This window comes from Meriones unguiculatus, chromosome 3 (genome assembly GCF_030254825.1).
Source record: "Meriones unguiculatus strain TT.TT164.6M chromosome 3, Bangor_MerUng_6.1, whole genome shotgun sequence".
Classification (NCBI taxonomy): domain Eukaryota; kingdom Metazoa; phylum Chordata; class Mammalia; order Rodentia; family Muridae; genus Meriones; species Meriones unguiculatus.
In genome coordinates this window covers 17,040,223-17,067,983 of record NC_083351.1, presented here as the reverse complement: position 1 = coordinate 17,067,983, position 27,761 = coordinate 17,040,223, and the positions used below count along the sequence as shown (strand labels likewise).

General features: G+C 42.2%; 1 protein-coding gene across 1 annotated transcript in view; it reads right to left on the bottom strand.

Annotated features, from left to right (window-relative positions):
- Maco1 (macoilin 1) overlaps positions 1-27,761 on the bottom strand; it is a 62,838-nt gene that overhangs the window by 27,660 nt on the left and 7,417 nt on the right. The window contains exons 2-6 of the mRNA XM_021643181.2: positions 16,002-16,143; positions 14,491-14,617; positions 8,806-8,929; positions 6,960-7,138; positions 4,644-5,145 (exon numbers count right to left, since the gene is read on the bottom strand). Coding sequence (XP_021498856.1) covers positions 4,644-5,145; positions 6,960-7,138; positions 8,806-8,929; positions 14,491-14,617; positions 16,002-16,143 — 1,074 coding nt within the window. The remainder of the gene's footprint in view (positions 1-4,643; positions 5,146-6,959; positions 7,139-8,805; positions 8,930-14,490; positions 14,618-16,001; positions 16,144-27,761) is intronic.

Below are 27,761 nucleotides of genomic sequence, written 5' to 3'. Positions count from 1 at the left end.
TAAAGGTTTTTTTTTTTTTTTTTTTTTTTTTTTTTTTTTTCTGAGAGAGAAAGACTGTGTGTGTATGGGTACCCACCGGATCCCAGCAGCTGCAGTTACTGATGTAAGCTGCACATTAGAAACAGAACTCTGAAAAAAAAAAAAAAAAAAAAGAAACAGAACTCTGGTCCTCTGGAAGAGCAACCAGAGTTCTAACTGCTGAAGCACTAGTCCAGCCCAGCTGCTTTGATTAAGAAGCTTTCACAGGAATTCTGCAGCACTAGAAAGCCCACACCAGCCTCAAGAACTGACAAGGCCTGTTCTGATGTACCTTCTTCCTTCCCAGCACAGCAACTGACTGACACTACTGAACGTCACTGCTTTCTGGCTTAGCTCCGATTTTTGCTACATTAGGAAGAAAAACATTTTGGCTACTAACATTCTAAGTATGTTTCAAATATCCTGAGTTAAGAATTCACAAAATTGCTCGGAGTGGAACATGCCTTTAATCCAAGCACTCAGGAGACAGAGGTAGATGGATCTCTGTGGCCAGCCTAGTCTACAGAGCAAGTTCCATGATGGGACTATTTAGAGACCCTGTCTAAAATACATATACACATACACAGAAAGAACAAAACAAAATAAAACAAAAAAAGAAATCACGAATCAAGTTGGAATAGGGTCCTTTAGTAAGATATGTAGTTCTCAAACCAAAAGAGGAATTGGCCTTGGCCAGTTCCCTAAGTTTTCTGGAAAGAGCCCACAGGCAACGTTTATTATTCCCATGTTCCCAGCCTTTCTCCCAACTAGGCGCCTTTCCTTAGCAATCTACCCAGTGCAATAACCTCCATCACAGCACAGTACCCTGCCTTCTACTCCCACTGTCTGATAGGCCTTCTTCATTCACTCAGCTCCTTGTTCCTTCTACTTTTAACCAACACATATCCATTCGCTAAGAACCTTCCTTTCATAAAGACACAAAAATGAAGACATTCTGGAAGCAAGTGCTGTACAAAACAAGTCAATACACTTTCCTGAATAGGGCCAAAAGGTGAGTATTTATGGCTCTGTAGCTACAGAGTCTGTCACAGCTACTCAACTCTGCCACAAAAGCAGCCACTGGCTTTGTGTAAACAGGTAAGCTGTGCTCCAAAAACATGTCTAAGAACAGTGTGTGAGACTGGAGAGGACTCCGTGGGGAAAAGAGAATACCGTTCGTGTGCAGAGTTTGGTTTCCAACACCCACCTTGGGTGGCTCACAGATGGCTGTAACTCTAGCTCCAAGGAATCCAATGCTCTCTTCACACTTCATCAGCACTGCATTCACGTGCAGAATGCATTCCTGTGGAATCACAGCCAGTGCAGAACTAGGCACAACCATGGCACGTACATGGCCACAGTTGGCCCTGCATGCCTGTGTTAGGAGCCTGAGAGACTGCTAGTGTGTGTCAACTTGATACAGTCTGACGTCATCTGAGAGGATGGAAGCTCAATTATAGACAAGCCTGTCGGGCTTTTTAAATTAGTTATTAATGTGGGAGGCCCAGCCCTTTGTGGGTGGCACCACCCTAGTCTGGTGGTCCTGGGTTTTTCTATAAGAAAGTCAGCTGAGCACGCCATGAAGAGCAAGTCAGTTAAGAGGAACCCTCCATAGTCTCCGCATCAGCTCCAGCCTCCAGGTCTGCTTGAGTTCTTATCCTGGCTTTCTTCAATGATGAACCGTGACGCCAAAGCATAGACTAAAAAACCTCTTTCTTCCTCAAGTGGCTCTGGTCATGGTGTTTCATTACAGCAATGATAACCCTAAGACAGACAACCAAGTTCCATGTGATCACCTAAAGGTGATACACCCGCTCACACTCAAGAAAACAATTCAAACACATCAGGTTTAAATAAGCAGCCTTAATAACATTCATCAAAACATACATAAATCAAAACCTTTCTAGGAGACAAGCAAGAGAAAATGAAGGGATAAGGCCTCCTCTAACCAAAGGTGGATAATCTGCTTAGAAAAATGCTTTTCCAGGCTGGAGGGATGGCTCAGCAGTTAAGAACACCAGCTGCTCTTCAAGAAGACCTGAGTTCAGTACCCAGCACTAACATGGCAGCTCCCAACTGTAACTCCAGTTCCAGGGGATCCAACAGCCTCAGACTCACATGCAGGCAAAATACCATGCATAAAAACAAACAAACAAACAAACAAACAAACAAAAAACACTTTTCCTTTTAAATGTTTTCATTATTGTTCACTGTGGAAAATTCTGAAAATGTATGTAAAAAGAAAAAAAAATGAATGTCTGATTCTATCATAGGCTACAACTTATGTCAACATTTTGGCTTTTTTCTTCCAATCTCTTTTGTGTATACATTGGGGAAAATGTTTTTAATTGCATTGCTTTTTCCTTCTTCAAGAAGTAGCATATTGTGAATACTCTCTCAAATTCTCTAATATGGCCTGAAAGTATGATTTTTACAATATCTTTATTAGAAGTCAGTGGCACACTCTAATCTTAGCACTCAGGAGGCAGAAACAGGCAGATCTCTGTGAGTTCAAGTCCAGCTTAGTCTACACAGTGAGTTCCAGGACATCCAGAGGTACATGGAGAGATCCTGTCTCCAAAGTAAATAAAAAATAAAGTCACCGGTGGCTGTGGTGCACACCTTTAATCCCAGCAGAGGCAGGTGCATCAAAGGAATGGGCCACCATTTGTACGCATTTCTCCCACTGTGCAACAGTGGGTTCCTTTCTTGTTTGTCTCACTGTCCAGCCCTGTCTGTCTTGGAACTTACTACATAAACCAGGTTGGCCTTGAACTCAGACATCCACTATCTCTGCCTCCTGGGTACTAGGATTAGGGGTGGCAACACCTCACCTGGCTTCCTCTATTTTCATATTACATTAAAATGAAAGTGATTCCACAGAAGTTGATAAAATTACGTAGATATATTTTCTGTTAACTGACAGCAAGTACTTCTCTAAAAGAGAGACTTACTCTGAGGGTGCAAACAGGTAAAGATACAGTCCACACTAGTGACAAGAGGAGGCAGCAGTCCCCAGGAGCAGGCAAGGAACAGAAATACCACAGCCCTACTTCACCAGCCATTTGTGTCCTCAATCCTCAATGCCAAAGGTAGATCAGGTAATGGAGCCAATTAGCATCACAATTAGTGTCCCAGAAGGCATTTTCACCTCCCTTGCTACACCAAACACTGGAAACCTGTTTTGGTACTAGAATCATTTAAAGATGTTAAATAACTTGCAGCAAATGTTTCACCTGCTTCACTGAGTGGATTTTGGGAAATTCTTTCTGAAATAAGGAGTACAATAACTGGTCTTCCTCCTCTAGATGTCTGGAGGAGGACTCTCTGCGACTACTCTGCAGAACAGTGGGAAAGAAAACGGACGTCTGCCCCTAAGCAACAATGGCGTGCTTCCTTTCAGAGCCACCGAGGGCCTGCTTCAGGAGTGAGGTAGAGTGCGGAACCCATGTCCACTCCTTTTATCTGGCTATCACAAAATCAAAACTAATCAATATTCTGGTTCACATCATTTACAATGCTGAAAATTCTTCCTCGAAGAATAAATTGTCCTTGGCTATTAAATAAACCAAAGAAAACAGAATATAAGAAATGTACTGAACTGTGAGTTAACCTAGAGCAAAAACAGAAACTAAAACCCTTCGGTTCAACTCTCGGCTCCCAGGCTGAAGACCAGAGTTAAAAGCCACAGCTATTTGCCAATTAATCAAATGAAGCCAGCCAGTGTGACACAACAGTATTACTCTTTAAAATGAGATTGGGAAAAGGAATGTTTCTGATTAAAATTCACACCTAGTATTATGTTCCCATAGAAAATTGTTAGTCAGAGATTACTTTTTTCTTTTTTTTCCTTTTTTTGTCTGAGACAGGATTTCTCAGCGTAGTTGGTTGCCCTGGACTGTATTTTGTAGACCAGGCTGGCCTCACACTCAGAGATCCACTTGCCTCTGCCTCCCACGTGCTGGGATTACAGGCCTACAGCACCATGCCTGGATTTTTTCTTTTTAAAAAAATTTTGTGTGTGTGCAAGTGTCGTGTGTGTGTGTGTGTGTGTGTGTGTGTGTCCGTCAGAGGACGACCTGTCAGCATCAGCTCCCTCCTCCTCCCACCTGAGTCCCAGGGATCATCAGGCTTGGCAGCAAGCATCTTCACTCAATGAGCCACCATGTCAGCCCAAGCGATTACTTTTCAAACATGAACATCTCAGACTTATCTATGAATAATTTAAATTCTAACTGCAGAAAGAGAAACTATCCAATAAAACTAGTCTATGGTAGCAAGGACAACTTTCTTACTCCTCTCCCCATCTATGTCAATTTGATCAAGAGAGATTTGCATTAACTATGCAAACATAAAAGAACAGGACAAACACAGCATACTTCAAGGCCACCAATCCCGGGCTGCATGTAAATCTGTCACATGTGAGAAGTCACCATCACCTGGTATTCAGAATACAGAAAAGGCTAAGTCAATATTTCCATATGCTGACACAGGTGGCTATGAAGTGTGTAAAACAGACACACAAGTGCTACCAGTTACAGTATCCGGCCATGAGCCACTCCAGCAGGCCCATGGAGCATAACTTTTGGAGTCACAGCAGGAGGTGGAGGACCGCACACACTCACCTTACCAGCGCATCTGGTTTGCTCAACTGGTTGTTAGGAATACAGTTCTCCATTAAGTCCTTGTGTGCACTTGGGCTCTTGCTGGTGCACTTCTGCTTCTTCTCGTTTTTACTAGACGAGGAAGGAATGCTTCCGTTTGTAGCGCTGTGACTTCGAGGTGAGGAGTTCACAACTCCACTGGCATTTTTGTAATTTTTTGAGGAAGCAGTGCATGAGTCCTCTTTTAAGAGATTTTCTGTACTTCCCACAAGATCATTGTTTAATCTTTTACTATTGATATGGTTTTCCATATACTCAATTTCCTGTATTTTAGAGTCTACAGGTTGTAGAATGTTGTTGTTATTTATCCCAAGGTTATGTTTTTTGGCATCCTTGTCCTTTTCTTTCCCTTTTTCTCGATATTCTATCTCTGGCAACGTTGTGGAAAGTTTTTTGTTGGCTGGGATGCCTCCATTGTGGTGTATAAGGATCGAGGAATCCATGTCCGGCAATCCTTTGGCTGCTACAGTACCAAAAACAAACCAACAAACAAACAAAAACCCATACTGGAATATTTAGCTTTTAAAAACAGAGACTACATTGACTTAGTAAAATGTATTAGCTAGGCTTAGAAATTCACTACATTGACCACAGCAGAACCTTAAAAGCAGTAAGTATAATGTATTTCACTAACTGCAAGGAGCGAGTCCAGGCACACTGGAGAAAAATCACAATAATGTGAGCCTCAAACCATTCAAGACGGGGCTTAAAGCAAGACTAAGATTTCATAATTAAGCCATATATAATAGAATATAAATCGAGTCAACTGAGTTTGTCATAAGAGCAAGAGAGCAAAAGCAGGTCGTTTTTTTAAGAGGACCTGTTTTTTTGAAAAGAGATTTATTCTACTGGCTTATGCTACAGGCACAACAGTCCAACAATGTCTACTTTCCCAAGAAGCTTTCTTTTTAAAGTGGCCTAAACTGGACGTAGGAGATGGCTCTGTGTGTAAAAATGTTTGCCACACAAGCTTAGTGACCAAGTTCAATCTCCAAGACCTACGCAGGTATAAGACAAAGGACTCCACAAGGTTGTCCTCTCACTTCCACGTGTGCCGCAGCACGCACACTAACTCATACATACACATACATCTACACAGACACAGACAAACACACACTACCTTTTTAAGAAGACACCTGAATTAAACAAACACCTGATACTATTACTGAAAAGCGTTCAAATGAAAGCCGCGTCTCTTGGATGCAGACGGACGTCAACTCTTCTTGTGACTCCAGCCTTGGGGTAATATGTCTGTATCCCAAGACACTTATAAAGAGCTTTCTGTATCAGTGCAGTACATTTCAATGTGTTGTGCTCTTGCACTGCTTCAGAAAAAAGAATTTTTAATATAAATTAACTAAAAAGTATGACCTCTAACTTCTAACTCCCAAGAAAAGAAAATTAGTATTGGGGCTGGAGAGATGGGTCAGAGTTAAGAGCACTGTCTGCTCTTCCAGAGGTCCTGAGTTCAATTCCCAGCACCCAGAGGGTGGCTCACAACCATCTATAATGAGATCTGGTGCCCTCTTCTGGTGTGCAGGTGTACATGCAGATAGAGTACTCATGATTAAATAAGTAAATTTAAAAAATAAAATAAAATTAGTATTACTAACAGCTCATCTATCACTACTGGCTGAATATCCACAAGAAAAGCCCCCTTAAAAATGGTTCCATTTAAGAACCACTGCACAGTATATGAAACATTCGAACAAGATCTACATTTCCGTGTTCTGCCAGAAAGCAACATCACATGTCCACACTACCGTCTTGCTTGTAGTTTGGTTCTTGACTTGTTTCAATTACAATGTCATAGTGAAGATGTATTTTATTAGTAACTATTTCTTAAAATTTCTAACAAAATATTTACATTTTTAAAAATTAAAAATAATGAGACAGGGACTGGAGAGATGGCTCAACAGTTAATAGCACCTGTTGCTCTTACAAAGGACCCGGGTTCAGTTCCCAGCAGCATAGAACTGGTGGCTCAGAATGACCAGCAACTCCAGGTTCTGGGCTCCAAACTACCATGTGGTAAACACACAAACACACAGGAAAAAAAAATCCATACATACAAAATAAAAATGTATGTAAAACAAGTACCTTATTAAAAAGCAGATGGCTCTTAAGACAGCACTCACATTCTGTATGTCATGACAAAACAAACAAGGCCCAAGGAGAAATATTAGAAAACTGGAAAACCTAAAATCTCAGCCATTTTCTTACTGAGCCAGAATCTGACTAGCCTACTAGACCCATAGCTTCAGAGTAAAGACCTACCTTCCTCGGCCTCCTTTTCTTGCTTCTGCAACATTTGCTGCTCTGGAGGGAGGGCTTGCTGCAGAAGCTGCATGTAAAACTCGTTCTCCTTTTGAACTTCCTTTTGCTTCCTTAATCGCATTTTGTAGCTCACATAACTTTTGAAGCCAAAGCCCAAAGTCACCACAGGGTACCCAATACTAGAAGGAAGACAGTCCAGCCAATAATTGCAAGCTTAAAACAAACAACATGTGCGGCAAGCACATAAGACTAGTGAGACTGAAAATGAGAAAATCAATTCTAGTTAATGATGATAAACTCATGCAAACAGAACCAGCCCCTATGCTACAGGTCTGTTGAACCACAGGAAAACACCTCCCATCACACTTCAGGGCCGCTTTAACTCTTAGAGGTGTCACAGGAACTGACAAATAAGAGCAACTAATGTTTTCTGAGGAAACAAGGAGCTGTATGCATTAGAATTTAGGCATTTTATGTATCTGGACATGATAGGACCACTGCTCAGAGACTCACAGAGCCTATGGCTGCACAGCATCAAAGACAAAGTTCCAGCTGAGGGGCTGTTAAAGACCCCCGTGCTCCAGTGGATGGCCCTAACCCACCACACGTTGGCAGCACTAAGCGGGATTTTAAAAAAAGAATACAGAACATTGGAAGAGTAAGTTTGTGCATGGAAGTATAATAAAAAGAGTTTAAGGGGTGAAAATGGGGGGGCTAGATTTGATCAAAATACATTATATTCATATATAAAATTCTCAAACTATAAAAATTTTAAGCAGAATAGGGACATTTCTATGGCTAGTCACAAATAAACATGCAAAATGTTAAAAAACGACAACCAAAAGGGCACCAGGCAGTGGTGGTACATGCCTTTAACACCAATACTGGGAGGCAGAGGCAACGGATCTCTGAGTTTGAGGCCGGCCTGCTCTACAGAGCGAGCTCCAGGGCAGCCAGGGCTATACAGAGAAACCCTATCTCAAACAACCAAAAATTAAAATAAAATATATAAAACAGCATTATTTAAATTTGAACATCAGAAAGTAGAGTCAAACACAGACAATTACATAATTAATCATCTTGTGTCTGAAGAGTAAGAGCAATAGCTGCTTTTGTAATATTATTAATAAAAACTCTCACACAGCAACTCCAAATTCACCTATGTGTCAGCTATCATTTAAATATGTACCAGAGACCACCCTCTGGGTTGGCTACCAAGTTAAAGCAAGTGTACTAATAACTCAAAGAAAGTAAAAATATTTCCTCCAACTAATCAGATTGTCTAATGCTTTCCAAAACTTCTGCAAGCACTGTCAAACCCATATTAAGACTCATAAATGTTAAAATTTGTGATTTTTAATTAGTCTAAATATGGTTTCACTACAAATTTAAATGACAAGGTTTATTTAACTCATGTGTTTGTAAAAACTAAAAGAACTAGAAATAATAATTCCTGCCTATTTAGGGGTTTGTACTTTTCACAACTGATGTAAACAGAAATCAAGTTTACTTTCTAGTATTTTAGTTAAGGTTAAGTTAAATATACCTCAATATTCACTTATATTTCTTAAGAAGAAACGCTCCTTTTAAGTTTCAGACTTTTGGAATCATCATCCACATCATTTGTCAGATACTTAGAAGCTTGGCATCAAGTTAAACACTTAACACACTGCCCCTCCTTCCCATGACCTCAACAGAGAGGGTAGAAAGCTGAAGCTTAAAGACAATGACAGGCTCAGCAATACAGGCTGGGACAGACCTGGGATCCATCTGTCTGAAAAGGCCAGTTCAGCTGAACTTCGCACTCTACCCTGAAATGTAGATTACGAACACAGGTAATACTCACCAGTGAGCAGCAAATGGTCGACAGAGGTCTACATGAAAATTTTTCAGATCTTTAAATCTAATTGCTGCTTCAATATAAACAAAGAGTATCCAGAGGGACACTGTAGGCAAACACACTCCCCTTTCTGTGGAAAAGCAGCAGAGAGACAACCATCAGTGACACAGGGGCTGACCCAACAGGCAGGCTGGCTGTCGGGCGAGTCAGTCAATGACAGCAATTTTCAACTAAAATAAAAAGGAATTTGAGGCTGGAGAGATGGCGCAGAGGTTAGGAGCACTAACTGCTCATCCAGAGGCCCTGAGTTCAATTCCCAGCAACCACACGGTGGCTCACAATTATCTATAATGAGATCTGGTGCCCTCTTCTGACATACAGGTGTACATACAGACAGAACATTGTATACATAATAAAAAAATATTTATTTTTTAAAAAAGGAATTTGATTTAAAATGGAAAGCTTTTCTATGACAAACAAGCAACAAAATCCTTGATAAAAATAAAAGGTAAACATCTCAGGAAATATTCATCAAACAAAAGGTTCATAATCTTGACATACAAAGAGTTCCTAAAAATAAATTAAGGGGGGGGGCAATCAAAGTTGAGTATGGTACTGTGTGCCTACTTGTCATCCCCAAATTTGAAAGACTAGGCAGGGGGAGGCTCCTGACTTTAAGGCCAGCCTGGACAAATAATGAGATCCTGATTCAACAAGCAAATAAAACCAATCAAAACCACAGAGGGTGTGGCCCAGTGACAGAGCCATGGGCTCAATGCCAGCAATCACATCCACAAACAAGAAAAGAAAAACTAAGGAAAAGTGCCTCGTGTGGTGGTGCACAGCCTTAACCCCAGCACACAAGAAGCAGAAGCAAGTGGTTTGTTGTTTGTTTTGTTTCGATTCAAGCTCAGCCTAGTCTGCAGAGTTCCAGGCCAAAGGAGCCACACAGTGAGAACCTGTCTCAAAGAAAGAAAGAAAGAGAGGAAGAGTGGAAGAAAAAGAGGAAGGAAGGAAGGAAGGAAGGAGGGAGGGAGGGAGGGAGGGAGGGAGGGAGGGAAGGAAGGAAGGAAGGAAATTAAAAAAAAAAAAAAAAAAAAAGTTAAGTCCTAAATAGAAATGGAATGTTCAGCTTTACCAAGACTTTACTGAGGGGACTGCAACTACAACAACCAGATCCCTAATTCAATTCACTATTTACAAACATTAAAGCCAGGCAGTGGTCACACCCTTAATCTCAGCACTCAGGAAGCAGAGGCAGGCAGATCATTGGGCAAGCCTGGCCTACAGAGCATAGACAGCCAGAGCTATACAGGGAGACCCTGCTTGGAAAAATACATACATACATACATACAGACAGACAGACAGACAGATAATAGCATAGAAAGAGAACTGGGAAAATTTTACTCTCAAACTAGTTCATAGTACCCATTATTGCGACTCTTTTGGGAAACAGCTCGGCAGCGTAAGTAAACTTTAAATACCTGTACTTTTAACCGACAAATCTCATTTCTAGATGTCACCCTGAAGAAATACAAGACACAATAGTCACCGTAAAACTTACTTATTTTATATGTATTGGTGTTTTGCCTCTATGTATGTCTGTGTGAGGGTGTCAGATCTTGGGAGTCACAAACAGTTGTGAGCTGCTGTGTGGGGGCTGGGAATTGAACCCGGGTCCTCTAGAGGAGCAGCCAGCAGACAGCGCTCTTAACCACTGAGCCATCTCTCCAGCCCCGTAAAACTACTTACAGTAACAAAGATTTAACCTAAGTGTTCACTAACGGGAAATTGTTTACTTATAATAAAGCTATACGATAAAATGTAGAAAGTTCGATAAAGAATGAAGATCTGGCCATAGGCAGGTGGTCTCCGAGTTCCAGGCCAGTCAGGGTCTGTACTGTTTCCAGGAACAGATGCTCATTTAAGCGAGCATGAAAACACCAGGGAGGTAAAAGCAACATGCAACAGAATAAATAAAATAAATCACAAGCTGCATCCATCAGAGTTAGGAAAGGACGGATAGTGGAGTATTTATGAGCATGAATGACACAAAGGGACCCAAATTCACAGACAAGGCAGTGTCTAAGGAAAGCCCAAGCACTCTGATGCCTGGGCCTTCGCTAATGTACAATCTGTAAAGGCAGCTAACAAGCGCAACTGTCCTTACAGATCTAAAATACCCAAAACAGATATTTTCACAATTACCAATTCTTCAAAATAATATGAAATTTTCTATTTCCAGCTGAGTGTAGTGGCACACACCTGTAATCCGGGCACTAGGGAGGTAGAGGCTCACCGGTCTCTTCAAAGCCAGCCTGCTTCTATACAGAAAGTTGCAGGCCAGAAAGAGATACACAGTGAAACCTTGCCTCAAAACAACAATGATTTTTAAACTATGTCCTACTTCCTACATTAATCTAGTAGGTTAAAATAAACATAAGAATATTACTGGACAACAGAAAGATAGGACGAAACATGTTACTTCTCCATCTATTACGTGAATAACTCCACTGAAGCTTTTTAAAGTAAATGTAGAACCACATTATAGATTGTATCTTGCTCCCTGGGTTTAACAGCATAGAAAAGGGTTATAAAAGTTGGCTGTGATGGCACAGACATAGAATCCCAGGACTTGGAAAGCAAGAGGAACAAGAGTTCAAGGCCACCTTAAAAATAACAAGGTTGAGGCCAGCCTGAAACACATGAGACCCTGCTTCAAAAGAAAATCATCACCAGGGCTGGAGACATGTCTCAGTGGCCAGAGCACTGGCTGCTCTTCAAAAGAACCCAAGTTCAGTTCCCAAGGCCCACATGGCAGCTCACAACTGTCTGCAACTTCAGTTCCAGGGGATCTGACACCCTCACACAGGCACAAATGCAGGCAAAACACCAATGCACAGAAAATAAAAATAAATTATTAAAAAAAATTCATCACCACAAGGACTAAAGAGATGGATCAGTGGTTAAGGAAATGGTGGTACATGCCTTTAATCCCAAATTTGGGAGGCAGAGGGTAGAGGCAGGTGGATCTCTGTGAGTTCCAACCTGGTCTAGAGTGAATTCCAGGACAGCCAGGGCTACAAAAAGAAACTGTGTTTTGGAAAAACCAACTCCCCCACCACTACCACACACACACAAAAGAGCACTGGCTGCTCTTCCAGAGGTCCCGAGTTCAATTCTCACAACCGTCTATAATGGGATATGATGCCCTCTTCTGGCATGCAGGCATGCATACAAATAACACTCAAACATAAATACATAAATAAATTCAGTTTAAAAAAAAAGATCACCTGCTGGGTGGGGCTCATGCCTTTAATCCCAGCACTTGGGAGGCAGAGGCCAATCTGGTCTAAAAAGAAAGTTCCAGGACAGCCAAGGTGACACACAGAAACCCTGTCTTGAAAAAACAAAAACAAAACCAACCAAACAAAAAAACTCAAAAAACAAAACCATTACCAACACCAAAATGTTTATGACACAATATTGCCCTTCGTTTGTAGCTATATACAATTTTTCCAAACACTCTTGTTTTAAATTTTTACCCTTACTCGGTTATTTTGTGTGGACGCATGCATATGTGCACACCACAGCCAGTCTGTCAGCACACAACTTTTCATAGTCAGTTCTTGCTTCCACCAAGAGGGTTCTGGGGTTCCGATTCAAGTCCTCAGGCTTGACAGCAAGTGCCTTCACCTGCTGAGCTGTCTTGCCAGCTCTTGTCACTATTCTTATCTCAAGGAATTTTAAATTTTAACATATGGAAGAAAATATTAGGCCTCCAAGTTATAAACACTATACTCCTGCTTTCCAGGGCCAATAAAAACACAGTATTTCTGTTTAATGGAATTTGTCTCAGCATTAACTGTTTCAAATTAAAACCCATTTAACAACCTGGCTATTCCAGTGTGTACATCACTTTATGACACTGTCCTGCTGACACCTGGTGGCTTCCCGGCAGGTTCTATTCAGAGCTATGTGGTTGGTTTCCTCCCCATGATAACAACCCTGAAGGAATTAGAAAGGCTGCCTTCGCCCAGCCTTTGCCCAGCATAGTCCTAGCACATCTGGGCTGTAGCCTCTCAGACATTTAGACTGCCTAATCTCCAGGTGTCAGAGAAGAAACAGGGACCTAGAAACAGGGGTGCATCCAAATGGCCCAGAGAAGGAAATACAAGCAAAAGCTAATTCAAAGAAAAAAATCTCTTGAATTAGACAACAGCCAACTGGAGAACATTCCAGACAGCTTCAATCAGTCTGCTCCCACAGTGGAGACCTCTAACAGCAAGGTTCAGCTGTCTTCTACAGTGGCCAGCACCACCCTTTTCAGCAGCTTTGCCTAAGACGCTGCTCCAGAGAACTTTGACTATCGGGAACACTCTCAAGAGTCAAAATCCTACATCAGCCAGGTCCGAGAGTCCTGCTTCCCAAAGCTCTGCAGATAGTGTGACTCTGAGGGCCAATCCTCAAATCCCAACAGTGCACGCTATGTGTGCTTTCACAATGAGCTGAAGCTGCCAAAATAACTCTTCTGATTTAGTTTGAAATAATAGGACAGTGGAAAAAAAAAAAAAAAGGAAGGGAGCTGACAGGGTATCCTATCAGTAAGAATCTCTTTACAGTCCATAGAGTTAGGAGCACAAAATGTCATACAATGAAAAGCTGGTGGTGTCAGAAATGTCTTTTCCTACAGAAAACAAAGACTTAAAGAAGCTGGAGCAGGATCCTCAGATCATTAGATCTATGTGTCAGCTGGGAGGGAGGCCACTCATTCAGAGGCCAGGCATCCTGAAACTTTTAAGGTCAAATTCTGTCCATTTCCATATGTTTCTAGATAAATCCTTTTTGGATTCTCTAAGAGTCACTATGCCCTAAACTATAATATCATCCAGGGGTAAAAGTGCAAGGAGGACCTGTGACCCACTGTGGAGAGCTATTTCCTACACAGCCAAAGTGAATGAGGGAAGCGGGAACGGCAGGGGTCTCTACGGCTACACATTTCCAATTGCAGAAGGGCCGCCGTGGGCCTGGGGTGCTGGGGAGGTATTTTGTTAATGTACTGAGTTCACTTAACTGACCTCTCAATACTGAAATGCTGTGAACATCTTGCGTATCACATGAATGTTTTCAACCACTAAACACAAATCACTTCAGCTCATTTTAAACTGGCATCTTTGTAATAGAGGTTGCTGACTGAGATGCCTAAACTTTAAGCTTTTGATTCAAAAAGAAAGAAACAAAGAAAGATAAAAGCCGTGTATAAAAGCATAGCAAGCAAGGCAGGGCACAGCAAACAGTCTAGGAGTATTGCTGTGAGTTCCAGGCTGTCCTGGTCTGCACAGTGAGTTACAGAATAACCAGGACAACCTAGCAAGACCCTCCCTCAAATAAGCAACCCTACAGCCAACAAATGAAAACCCACAAACCAACAAGCCAAACAACATATTACAATGTATTGGGGAAAGGCAACCTTAAAATGGCAATCTTTTTTTTCTCCCCTGAGTTTTCAAGACAGGTTTTCTCTAGCTGTCCTGGACTCGCTTTGTAGACCAGGTCACAGAGATCCACCTGCTTCTGTGTCCCCAAGTGTGGGGATTGCATGCATGCCCCACCACGCCTGGCTTTAAAATGTCAATCTTAAATACTTAATTTGCATCTAAAATTTCTAACCAAGAAGTCATTAAGACTTACCTGTGTGCCATACGTATTGGACCCATACATACGTGCTAGCAGCGAAAAAAAGCCATTGTATGGGGATGAAGAGGAGACATATGATATTTGATGTGAATGCTACACAAACAAAAAATACTGAGAAGGCCTAAAGAGAGGGGAAAAAAAGCAAATTAAAAACTGTCTTTCCGAACTCATCATTAAAAGCTTTGCTGAACAAAAAATTACTATAGCAAGTTAATGAGAGGAAATCTTAAACACTTAGCACAGAGCTTGTGGAAGCTTGGTTATAAGCTTGCTTGAACAGCACATCTATTACAAAGCAGTAGCTAATGCAACATTAAGGAGTGCTCTTGTTCACAGTTCTGAAACCAAGGAGGTAAACTCCACCAGAACAGAGGCTGGACCACTGGGAACTCGTTGGCAGGCTACTTGAAGGAACAAGAACTTTCACGCTGAAAAGCCTCCTGCTTCCTCATAAACCATTCCTAAAGAGCTTCATTCTTAAAGCTGGCTAGACTGCTAAACCAAAATACTGGCAAGAACTATGCTGTGGTAGCATTCTAAGATAATCATACAAGGCTGCCTTCTTCTGGGCACCACTATTCTCTACCAGTGAGCCATAAGCTGGAAACTGTCTTTTCGGAGCATGGATTTGCTCTGACCAAAATGGCAGGCCTGGATTGAACAGTTAGTTGTAAGGTGTAGCTATGGATCACAATAGAAATAACACATAAGTCAAAAAAATAAGCTCAGGCTATGCCCCAGGCTCTATCTGGATGCTATAAAACCTGTGGTCTGGAGACTCCTGAAGGAGCACTGAGATTCTTCCAAACAGAGAGCTCTAAAAAAACCAAAGCCACTCTTCTATTACATTTTTGGGGTAAATAGTTATTTTCACTGAATTAGTATTTTGTAACCTACATTACCAGAAGCTCTTTGGAATTCTCAATAATTTTTTATATAAAAGGAGTCTTGAGACCAATGAGAACCACTGCTTTAATTCAATTACAACCTAGTGACAGGGCACTCCAGAGTAAGAGCAGGCACTACTGAGTCCTCCAGAGCTTCCTCCCTCTTGTAATCCTTTCCCAGCCTCTTCTCTCCACTCACGTGGGAGAGGAGGAGAAAACAGAATCATTATCAGTGAGCTTAAAACAGCCACATTTTAATTCACAGACCCAATTAGCTCCTCCCAACACAAGCACTTCAGCCATTAAGAGCTAATTTATTGCTAATAAAATCAACTTAAAACAGGTCAGGGGCTGGAGAGATGGCTCAGAGGTTAAGACTGGCTGCTCTTCCAAAGGACCTGGGTTCAATTCCCAGCATCCACATGGTGGCTCTCAACTGTTTGTAACTCCTGTTCCAGGGGAACCTTACACATGCAAGCAAAACACCAACATACATACATACATACATACATACATGTGCATACACGGCACACACACAGGTCAGTATCAGCCACTAAAGATATTCTCTTAATTAGAAGGGTAACTAAATCCCTCACAGAACATGCAATAGACACATACCAGTCCCTGGTATCTGAAGGAATCATAGACGCTTCTGATGAAAAGCCAGAACGGCCACAGGTATTCAAATCGGAACTCCAGGACAAAGTCGGCCAGGAGGACAAGTGCCCACACTACCAGGAATTTCAGGTATAAAAATGTACTGCAAAATACAAAAACAAGGGATTCAAGGTCATGCATGAAGAATCAGAAATAGTAATGCACTGTTTCTGTTTAGAATAGAAAAACTTCATTTACCATAAACACAGAGGTAAAGCTCAAAGAGCTGCTACTGTGGCCTATCTGGATTGTAAAAGACTCCTTCACTCAGCCTCACAACCATCAAGACCAGATGATGACCAAATCTGCTCAGTTCCTTTTAAGATGGAAGAAAAACATTTGAATCTCACCACTATTTAAAAAAAAAAAAAAAAAAAAAATGTGACTTTAAAATACTGCCACACTCTCAGGATAGCTTTCAAGCTGCTCATTAGAAGAAAACGCCAAGGCTGAAAGGCTTCCAACATGCTGCTTCCTCGCCGTCCACACCTGCCTAAGAGTTGGGACTTCTGCTGGGCACCTCTGCATGCTTCAAGGATCTCTGCTTTTCTCTCTTCTTTTGCTTCCCTATTCAGCATTCATCTGCACTAACCAAACAAAACATAACAGACTGCCCAGAAATACGCCAAAGCTAACTCGTGGGGCAGACACGGTCACTCCCAAAGACTGAAGGCACAAAAATGTCTTCTAAAGGTAAAGTCTTCAAATATCCAGGACTTGAGACGATAATGTGTCTTCCGAGCTTCTTCCTGTTCATGTCAAAGAGATGCATGCTTTGAGGAGACACATGCACATGCCACAAAGGATTCAGCTCACGCCCAACTATAATGAGGTCAGCATGTAGGTAGGTGTACATGCAGACAAACACTGTAGACATAATAAATAAACCTGAAAAATATGTCTGTATGTATCTTTCATATAACCTAAAAGTCCACTTTCCACTCATTAGCTGCAGATGAATAATAAAGCCTGAAAAATTTATCAACTAACAACTCTCTGGTTCTGTAGTCCCAATTCTGTCAATTCCAGAGCAGGGCAAATTCAGCTATTAAAAAACTTCTAAACCAGGCATGGTAGCATACACTTACAATCCCAAAAAGCTGGGCCAGAAAAATCAGAAGTTTGAGGCCAGCCTGGGCTACATAGCAAGTTTCAACCAATCCTAGGCTAGAAAGATCTTATCTTAAAAAAAATTAAAACTTTAAAAACTGACCATATGCCAGGGACAGTGGTTGGTGCACTCCTGTAATCCCAGCACTCAAAAGAGAGAGGCAGAGACAGGCGATAGCTGTGAGTTCAAGGCCAGCCTACTCTACAAAACAAGTCCAAGATAGCCAACACTACACAGGGAGAAAGCCTGTCTCAAAAAGCCAATGAATGAATGTGTATTTTAAAAAATGACCATCCATGAGTACTGGTGAAAATGTAAGCAGCTGAATGAACTTCCACACAGTAGAGGGGATGACTCCCAAGAAAAATGCACTTGGCTCAGACTGACAAAGACTAACTGTTCTGATACTAGCAGCCAGCTACAGACCAAAAGTAAATTAATATAGGAAAGAAACACAATTTTAGGGTTCTATACCAAGTAATACTACTCAGCACTCACAGAAAATAAGCCATTCAGGAGAAAGCTCACAACTATGCCCTCGAAAAGCTGGGCAGAAACACAATAAAACTTCAGGAAGTTGTTAACTGAGCAAGAAAGCTCAGGGACAGAGAGACAATAGAAGGAGAAGAATGAGGCATGGTGGCATACACCTTTAATCTCAGCACAGGCCAATCTCTGTGAGCTCAAGGCCAGCAAAGTAGGAGAAGGAGAAGGCTAGGAGTAGTGAGCCCAGTCAGACAGAAAGCTTAAGAACTTAGGCACTGGACAATACATCTCACCAAGAGACCTTATCACATCTGGCTGCTGTGGAGAAAGGCTGTCTGTCTCCTACAAACTGCTGAAAGCACCTCCTGAGATTAACCAATTTGTCCAGGCCCTGGACCAGCACACATCCTCCCAGCTGTTTGAGCCACCCCACAAACACAGACAGACCAAAGACAATGCAGAAGGTGCTGATAGCTGGTGTTAAGAGCAAAGCTGCTGGCAGGAGGAGCAGCTGCTTTGGAGCCAGCAGCTCTTCCAAAGGAGGAGTCCTTTGAATGGGGGTCAATACTGTCACTGTCTTGGACTGTCTTGGTGGAGAAGAGGAATGCTCAGCTGGTGGTGATTCTACACTACAGACTCAATGGAACTGGTGGTCTTCTGCCTTATTTCCAAAGGTGGACGTCAATTGTTGCATCCGGGAAAAGTCAAACTGAGGCAGCTGGGCCACAGGAAGACACCACTTGTAAACTCAAAGACCCTTGTGGCTAAGCTAGTAGATGCTACAAGACCGATGACAACAACAGACATGAGATCTGTTGCCACTGGGGAGGCAATGTCCTGGGTCCAAATTCTGTGGCTCACATTGCCAAGGTAGAAAAAGTAAAGGCCAAAGAACTGTTACCAAAATTGGTTAAATGTAGGGCTGGAGAGATAGCTCAGTGGTTAAGAGCAATGTCTGCTCTTCCTAAAAGACCTGGGTTCAATTCCCAGCACCCACATGGCAGCTCACAACTGTCTGTAACTCTAGTTCTAAGGGATTTGACACCTTCATGCTAATGCACATAAAATAAGAATAAATAAATGCAATTTAAAAAATAAAAATAAATGTGGGGCTGGAGAGATGGCTCAGAGGTTAAGAGCACTGGCTGTTCTTCCAAAGATCCTGAGTTCAATCCCCAGCAACCACATGGTGGCTCACAACCATCTACAATGAGATCTGATGCCCTCTTCTGGCCTGCCTACAGGCGCATATGCAGTTAGTATACTATATAAATAATAAATCTAAATATATACATATATTTTTTAATTGGTTAAATGCACACTGACGAGTTTTCTGTATACAAACATAACTTACAAATTGCCCTTCGGGGGCGGAAGAGATGGCTCAGTGGTTAAGAGCACTGGCTGCTCTTCCAGAATTGACCCAGGTTCAATTCCCAGCACCCACATTGCAGCTCACAACTGTCTATATCTCCAATAAATAATTTTAAAAAAATGCTCTTCGGGGGCTAAAGAGATGGCCCAGTGGTTAAGAGCACTTGTTTATGTAGAGGATCTGGGTTTGATTCCCACGGCGCACATGATGGCTCACAACTGTCCACAGTCCCAGTTCTAGGGGAGCTAGCATCCTCTTATAGCCTCCAAGGACACCAGGCAGGTTACACAGACACACAAGTAAACAAAATGCTCATACACACAAAATAAAATAAATATTTAAAAATTTTAGTTGCTTTTTTTTGCGGGGGAGGGAGGATTTGAGACAGGGTTTCTCTGTGTAGCCCTGGCTGTCTTAGAACTCACTATGTAGACCAGGCCAGCCTTGAACTCAGAGATCCGTCTGCCTCTCCCTTACAAGTACTGGGATTAAAGGCTTGCCTGGCTTTAGATGCTTTAAATAAATAAATAAATAGAGAAATAAATAAATAAATAAGCAAGCAAGCTTAGACCAGCAAATTGATATAAAAGTAAAGTAAAAGAAGAAAAAGCATAAACATTGCTAACCCTGAAGATGGAGTTTCACAGTGGAAGGAGAAAAGGCTGAATGCTGTCCTCTGACTACTGGCATGTAAATACCACTCCCCTTTACTCCGTAAATAATAATAATAACAACAACAACAACAATATTTTTTAAAACTTTCTAGTCTTGTATATTTTTCCATGCAAACATTTCTATGCTGATGTGATCAAATTAACTATTTGAATACATTAAGAAAAAAATCAAGGTATTTTTCCCTCCTGGTAGTGGGGGCTGAATCCAGGGATTTGTACATACTAAGTATATTTCCACAACTTAGTTAATAATACTCCTACCACAGATAAAGATTTGTAATGGCTAAGAAACATTTCAGTAAGATACAGAAAGGTTTATATGCTTGAGAACAAAAACCAAATCCAGCCTGAGGATTCTCTCTGAACCTATGAAGCCACACAGGCAGAGGCTAAAACAAGCATAACAGGCCATCAGTGATGTGTTTGCTATCTGGTGTCGATTTCTTTTATATTATTGTAGTAATTATTTTATGCTCCTGAGTGTTTTGTCTGCATGTATGCACGTGCACCACATGCGCCTGATGACCAAGGAGTTAGAAGAAGGCGTCAGATCCCAGAAAACTGGAGTTTCTGATATTTGGGTGCTGGGAACTGAACTCTCTCCAAGAGCAGTAATTGCTCTTAATCACTAAGCCATCTCTCCAGCCCCCCAGTGCTAACTGCTAACATTAATTCTTAGAACTCCTGTGAGTTTGGTAGTAAGTTTCCAGGAAGTCTGCCGCAGAACTCAAGGAGCCCAAAGTAAACAAACAGTCCCATCCCGTATGGAGTCCCATCTTCAGTTCCACTACACTCTAGTGTTGTCGGCCAGCTAGCTACAGACACAGCCTACACTCTTGAACTCACTGACTGTGCAGAGAAATGAACATTTTAGTAGAAAGAAAACCAAGTCCTGCAGATACTTAAGAATTGTAAATGACTTCAAAACTAAAAGAAAATTTCCTGTGGTCCAGAACTGTTTCCAGAAACTAAAAAAGGAAAGCCAGTCTCTTGGCCATGTTTTCAAGGCATTTAAAAATAGCATAGGGATAAGCTGGCAGCCTGGAGTTAATGGAGGTATAGCTCAGTCATAAAGCACTTACTCTAGCATATGGAAGGCTCTGGGGTCCATCCCTAGCATCTCACACACACACAAATAAGCACAAAATATATTTCCGTATTAAGTAAACTGGTAAGCATATGCTCAATGGCTTCCAGTTCCTTAAACATGTACCAGCCCTGTGACCCAGACACTCACTCCTGGGTGTCACCCAAGAGAAATGCATACTTGTCTCCACAGCCTCAGGGGGGAAGGTTGGGTTGGCCTCCTCTCACCTAGATACTTCTTTTTTGTTTAGCCGTTTTCCAAATGGTAATTCAAATCTACATTTGAATTCTTCTGTTTGTTTTTCTTGTTTGAGGCAGGTTCTTTCTATGTATCCCTGGATATCCTGGAACTCAATCTATAAAGCAGGCTCAAACTCAAGAGATTTGCCTGCTCCTGCCTCCCAAGGGCTGGGATTACAGGTGCACACCACCACTATCTGGCCTAAGTCTACACCTCAGTTCTGGATCCCACCTCTCCTTGTCTTTCAATGCAGGAAAGTTTTTCCCGTTTTCTTTTTTAATTATGTGCGTTACGTTTGAGTGCAGGTATGTGCATATGAATACAGTGTCTGAGGACACCAAAACAGGGAGTTGGAGCCCCTGGAGCTGGAGGTACACAGGTAGTTGTGAGCTGCCCAAAGTAGGTTCTAGGAACCAAACTTGGGTCTCTCGACACAGAGTGTGTTTTGTGTTTGTTTTGTTTGTTGAGACAGAGCCTCATGCACTCATGTGTCCAAGGCCAGCCTCAAACTCACTACGAAGCCAAGGATGACACCAAACTTCTTGTCATTCTCTGCCTCCAATTCGCACGCGCTATAATTAAACTCGCTCTGTGAGGTGCTGGAGATCTAAGTGCTTCGCTTATGGGAGGCTAGCAATCTTATTAACTGAGCTGCTACCCTGGCAGAGGGATATCTGAAGCTGTCCTGCAATGTGGCTGAGTATAGCCATCATCCTCAGACGGAAAATGAACAGCATTACCAACTGCTCTCTGTCCAAAGGGCACCCCAGACATGGCAGAATCCCAGGGTAGCTGGCAACACTATTTCAGTAACAGGACAACACTGTCCACAGAACAGCAGCCTGATGAATAATTTTTATATCCTAATCATTTAAATGTAAGGCAGTACAAAAATGGTCTGTTAGTGACCTTTTTTTAAATTCTGCAACTTCCAGCTTAGGGGGTGGTGGTCCACTTTCAGACCTTTGATATTCTTCAATAATTACTTCTTGCCAAGTCTCAGTTTAAAATAAAGACCACTAAGTAAATTTGAATGGTAAACACATGCTACATTCAAGAGACATTCAGGAATGTCTCTTGTAAAATCTAGAAATGGGCTAATTAGCAAAGCTGATTTTCTCTAAACTCAGTCTTGAATCCCACTGAGTTGTTTCAGCTGTCGGAATTCTGGAGAGTTTACAAGAGCTGCCTGGCTCAATGGCCCTCGGCCTCACTATCCCACCCCTTATCCTTCAAAGGCAGCAGAAAAAAAATAAATCACACTGTAATGGAAGTTTTGGCTTCTTTGTAAACTCAGTTATGTAAATATGTTTTTGTTTTAATCCCAAGTGTGGGGTTGTAGTTGGACTATAGTTTGTCCACACCTTTTAACTGTCTCCTGAGGGGCATGGCTTTTGCCAGCTGGTAACAGCCTTCCATGTGCTGCACGGAGAGGGGCGTGGCCTAGGACTCTGCAGATACAAATTGAGAGCAGAGAAAGAGAAGCTGTGGCTCTTGGTGTTGGTGTGTGTCATGTGTAGCAGTTTGGATCAGACAGACAGAGAGAAACAGATGAGACTGCTGTTGATGGAGATCGGTATAACCCTAAAAGAACGCCTCAGCCTTAAACAGCGAGGAGGAGTAAAGGGGTCTGGGCCTTCTCTCTCCTATCTAGGGTTGGGAGGTTGAGACCTAAACAACTCAAATAAAGTAGAGTTTTAAAATGGGCCCCACAGCACATCCTTATTAGTCCCTGTCCTTCTGTATGCTAAAGGTCTGGGAGATTTCTGTCAAATTAAAGGAGATGCTATCCCAAGGGCATTTCAAAGCATTTCAACCATGAAGAAAATATGCCTGAATATATTTTTACACACACAGCTCTTTACATAAGTTACGGCTGATGTGATGATACTCTGATTTTCTGACCAACACTTACTGGCTAATAATTATAAAATATTGTGAATAAAATTTAAAGCATAACTGCACAATATTTTCTAAAATTATAAGATTTTTGACAGCATTGTATGCTTTTATTAGAGTTGACAGTGAAATTAAGAAAAAAAAATGCTATTGCTTGGTTTAACCATGGTGAATATTTGAAAAGAGAGCCTAACTACAAGCTTTTTTCTCACTCTAGCTGGTCTCATCAGTGTCATTTACAGTCATTTTTAACATGAATCCATCTGGCAATACTCTCCATCTATGGATTCTTCGTCCACTTTTAGTGAGAGGAGTGGCGAACAATCTTCCTTCCAGGGACACTGCACCTCTCTCCCCTGGCACAGCTGCCTGTCTGGAGCACACACGATTACCGCGGGCGAGCTGTCCATCCTCAGTCCCTGACCTTTTCCCCAGGCAGACCGACGCTCTGCTGGTAGCCATCTGTCCCAGCCCAGGCTTCCACGTGTTCCCATGCTGGCAACGATGAATCACCTTTCACTTTCAGTGCTGGCACACTTCCTACAACCCCTTTGTCTTCTCTGTCAGGCAGCACTGCAAGAACATTCGCTTGGCCGGCCTCACACTGGCCAGTAACTGCCCTGCTGCTCATCTACAGAACCGCAGCGTCAGTGTCATGAACTCGGGGCCCATCCAGACCTGTTTCATCTAACCCTTTATTTTAGCCAGCTCCCGAGGCCGGGGCATATATTAGTATCTGAGAAGCATGGGCAGCATGGCATGGTTTGATTAGAGGTCTCCTCGGAAACTTCAACCTTAATTCACGTTATCGATAGCAGTTGGAGGTGGGGCCTTAGAGAGGTAACTGGGATTAGAGAAAGCCATCAGGGTGAGGCCTTCATAAGCAAAACAGGGGTTGGAGAGAAGGCTCAGCCCTTAAGAGCACTTGCTGCTATAGCAGAAAACAGGTCATTCCCAGCACTCATCAGGTGGTTCAGAGCCACCTGTAACTCCAGGGGACCTGATGACCTCTTCTGGCCTCCCTGGGCACCTGCACTCACTTGCACACACACCCACATTATATTAATAAAGTAAATCTTTAATAGAGGAGACAGGCAGCAGCAGGCACAGCAGCACATGCCTATACTCCAAGACACTCAGAAAGCCAGGGCAGGAGATGGCATGTACAAGGTCAACCTGGAAACATAACAAAAGCTCATGTCCAAGAAAGAGGAAGAGACACCTCCAGAAACCTAAGAAATCACGTATTTATTTACAGCGTGGATGTAGTGGCGCAAGCCTTTGACCCCAGCATTTGGGAGGTAGAAGCAGGAGGATCTCTGAGTTTGAGGGCAGCCTGATCTATAGAACAAGTTCCAGGACAGGCTCTACAGAGAAACCCTGTTGGGGGGAGGAGGGGAGGAGAAAGAGAGAGAGAGAGAGAGAGAGAGAGAGAAAGACACACAGACATTCATTTATATAAGACTAATTTATACATTGAGATTGGATCTCTAGCCAAGGCTGGTCTAAACTTCCTATGTATTTGAGGACAGTGTTGGCTTCTTTTCCTCCTGTTTCTACATTCTAAGTGTTGGGATTACAGGCATGTACCACTGAGCCTAACTTAACAGGGCTAAGGATCAAGCACAGGGCTTCCTGGAGGCCAGACAAGCACTCTATCTACCAACTGAGTAACATCCCTAGGCTAACAAACACATTACTAAATAAATTACACCTCAAGTATTCAGTTAACACACACACATAGAGACGGAGAGACAGACAGACAGACAAGCAGGCAGGCAGACGAAGAAGGCCAGGTATGCACATACTCCTATAAACCCATCACTTGGCAGACTGAGGTAGGAAGATGACAATTTCACCCCGACCTGGTAGAGTCATAAGAAAGGAACTTGCTCAAGAGACTTAACTAGGTCCTGTCTCAAAAGGAAAACCCAACCCCTATATCCTTCCCCCACAAAAAAAAAAAAAAAAAAAAAAAATGAACTGAGGCAAGAGACTGTCACAACCTTTCAGAGGAGACTGTCCTGTCCACACAGATGACTAGCTTCGCTCTGGGCTGCTGACCAGCTTCCTCTCACCAAGAAACCCTGAAACTCTCCAGAGTTACCATTCCATTTCTACACCTAAACCACCCAAAACACTTGTATTCCTGCTCATTCTCCAGCCCACCACAGCACAAACACCACACCACAGCACAAACACCACACCACTTCCTCAAAAGAGCACCCCTATAGGGGCAGGGCACATGCCTTTAAGAGGCAGAGGCAGGCAGAGCTCTGTGAGCTTGAGGCCAGGCTGGTCTACATAGGAAGTTCCAGACCAGCAAGAATGTCTCCAAAACAAACAAGGAAAAAAAACAAAACAAAACCCACAAACTGCCTATGGGGCCATTCTTATTCAAAATACCACAAGTGTATAGAATGAAAACCACTAAAATAAGCTTTTATAAATTTGGGGTATGATACCTTTATAAAGAGCTAGAGAGACCATAAGGCTACCAAGAACAGATACTGTAACCTAACGCAAGTAGAGACTTTAAAATTCTGGAGTTTCTGCTTCCAAAACACATTGTGGGAAGCAGGTGTGATACATGTTGCATATGTGTGAATCCTATGCACACATGGAGACCAGAGGCTCTAGCTCTCTGCCTTACTGTCTTGAGATTGTCTCTCACTGAACCCACAGCAGCCAGTAGGCCCCAACGATCCTCCTGTGTCAACACCTCACAGCACTAGAGTTACAGGACCACAGTGACCATGCGGGCTTTGCATGCTGGTGAGGTACTTAAATTCAGGGCCCCAAACTTACACAAGCTCCTCCACCCACTGAGCTATATCCTCACTCCCGAAACACTGAACAGCATGGAAGGCATGAAGTTGGGGATTTAAAAAAAAAAAAAAAAAGTGAAATAGGAGAGAGAAGACAATGCATGGCCTCTTTAAAAAAATAAAAAATTCGCTGAGCCAGTAGCACTCACAATGAAAAATTTAAAGATAACTTTAAACAGTTTTGTTGAGCCAGGCCATAGTTGCATACTCCCATAATCCCAGCAGAGGCAGGCAGATCTCTGAGTTCAAGGCCAGTCTGGTCTACAAAATGAGTTCCAAGACAGCCAGGGCTACCCTGTCTCAAAACAAACAAACAAAATGTGTTGACATTGTATACGAAGAAATCTACTTATAAGTAAATCCACTATTCCCACAGACACAACGAGCTACTTAACCACATCCTGCATTTACGTACACTTGTAAGCTTTCTAAATGTGGGCATGTTATCTCATTTTCCCTCCTAACTGGGAAGTAGACAGGACAGTTTCTTACAGGAAAGAAACCCGAGGCACCAGAAGGAACAGGTTAGGGCACCACTGAAAGAGTACAGAAAGCAAACAAGTAAAAATAAAAATTGTTCATTTTGCATGACTGTGGCTAAAATGAATACCAGAAATGTCCATGCAAAGACGTGAGCACACGAGGCTAGAGAGATGGCTCAGTGGTTAAGAGTTCTTGCTGCCGTTGCAGAAGACCTGGGTTCAGTTCCCAGCACTTACATGGTGGCTCCCAACTAGCCGTAACTCCAGTTTTAGGGGATCTAAAGCCCTCTTCTACCCTGCAGACACCAAGCCTGCCCATGGTGCACATCTGTACACGCAGGCAAAATACACATGAAATGAATAAATCTAATACAATTTTTAAGAGAGAAAAATTTTGGGCCTTTTGTTTTTGTTTATGTTTTTCCAAGGCAGCATTTCTCTGCATAGCTTGGTTAGAACAAAGTATTTTTTAACTAAGTGAATATGCTTTATTAAATAATAAAAAACTCCTATCTTGGGGCTGGAGAGATGGCTCAGTGGTTAAGAGCACCGTCTGCTCTTCCAAAGGACCTGGGTTCAATTCCCAGCACCCACATGGCAGTTCACAACTGTCTGTAATGCCCATTCCAAGGGATCTGACACCTTCACACTAATGCACATAGAATAAAGTTAAATAAATTAAAAAATATATTAAAAAATATTAAAAAAAACCAACTCCTATCTTCATAAATTTCCAGTTGGTAAGTTTAATTGTAAACACACTATAAAATTTCAGAAAATAATTAAAATTAAAGGTTTTTTACAAAGTAGCCCTGGCTAATCTAAAATTCTGTGTAGACCAGACTGGCCTAAAACTCAGAGTCCCCTGCCTATGTCTCCTGACTGCTGAGATTCAATGCATGTACTGAAGGTCCAGCTAACATGGTCACAATGTCAGAGAAACATGTCACTTAAAAAGAAAACTGGGGCCTGCTGGCTCAGAAGTTAAGAGCACTGGCTGTTCTTCCAAAAGTCCTGAGTTCAATTCTCAGCACCCACATGGTGGCTCACAACCATCTATATTGAGTTGTGGTGCCCTCTGCTAGTGTGCAGGTGTACATGCAGGTAGAACACTATATACATAATACATAATGAATAAATGTTAAACAAAAACCGGACGCCAGGCAGTGGTGGCATGCACCTTTAATCCTAGCATGGGGGAAGCAGAGGCCAGCCAAGACTTCACAGAGAGACCCTGTCTCAGGGCAAAAAAAGACTTCAGAGATAGCTCAGTGGTTAAGAGCACTGGCTCTCTTCCATAAGAGAGCCAGTTCAGTTCCCAGCACCCACATTGCTGGCTGGCGGTTCACAACTTCCATCTATGACTCCAGCTCCAGGTGATCTGACACCCAACTCTTCTAGCCACTCAGAGACTACATTCATTTGTGGTATACATGCAGAAATGCAGTCAAACACATAAAACAAATGTAATAAAAGTTTTAAAACACGTTTAACGACAGAACCTTTTTAAAAAAATTATTAAAGTCAGATGAACAATAA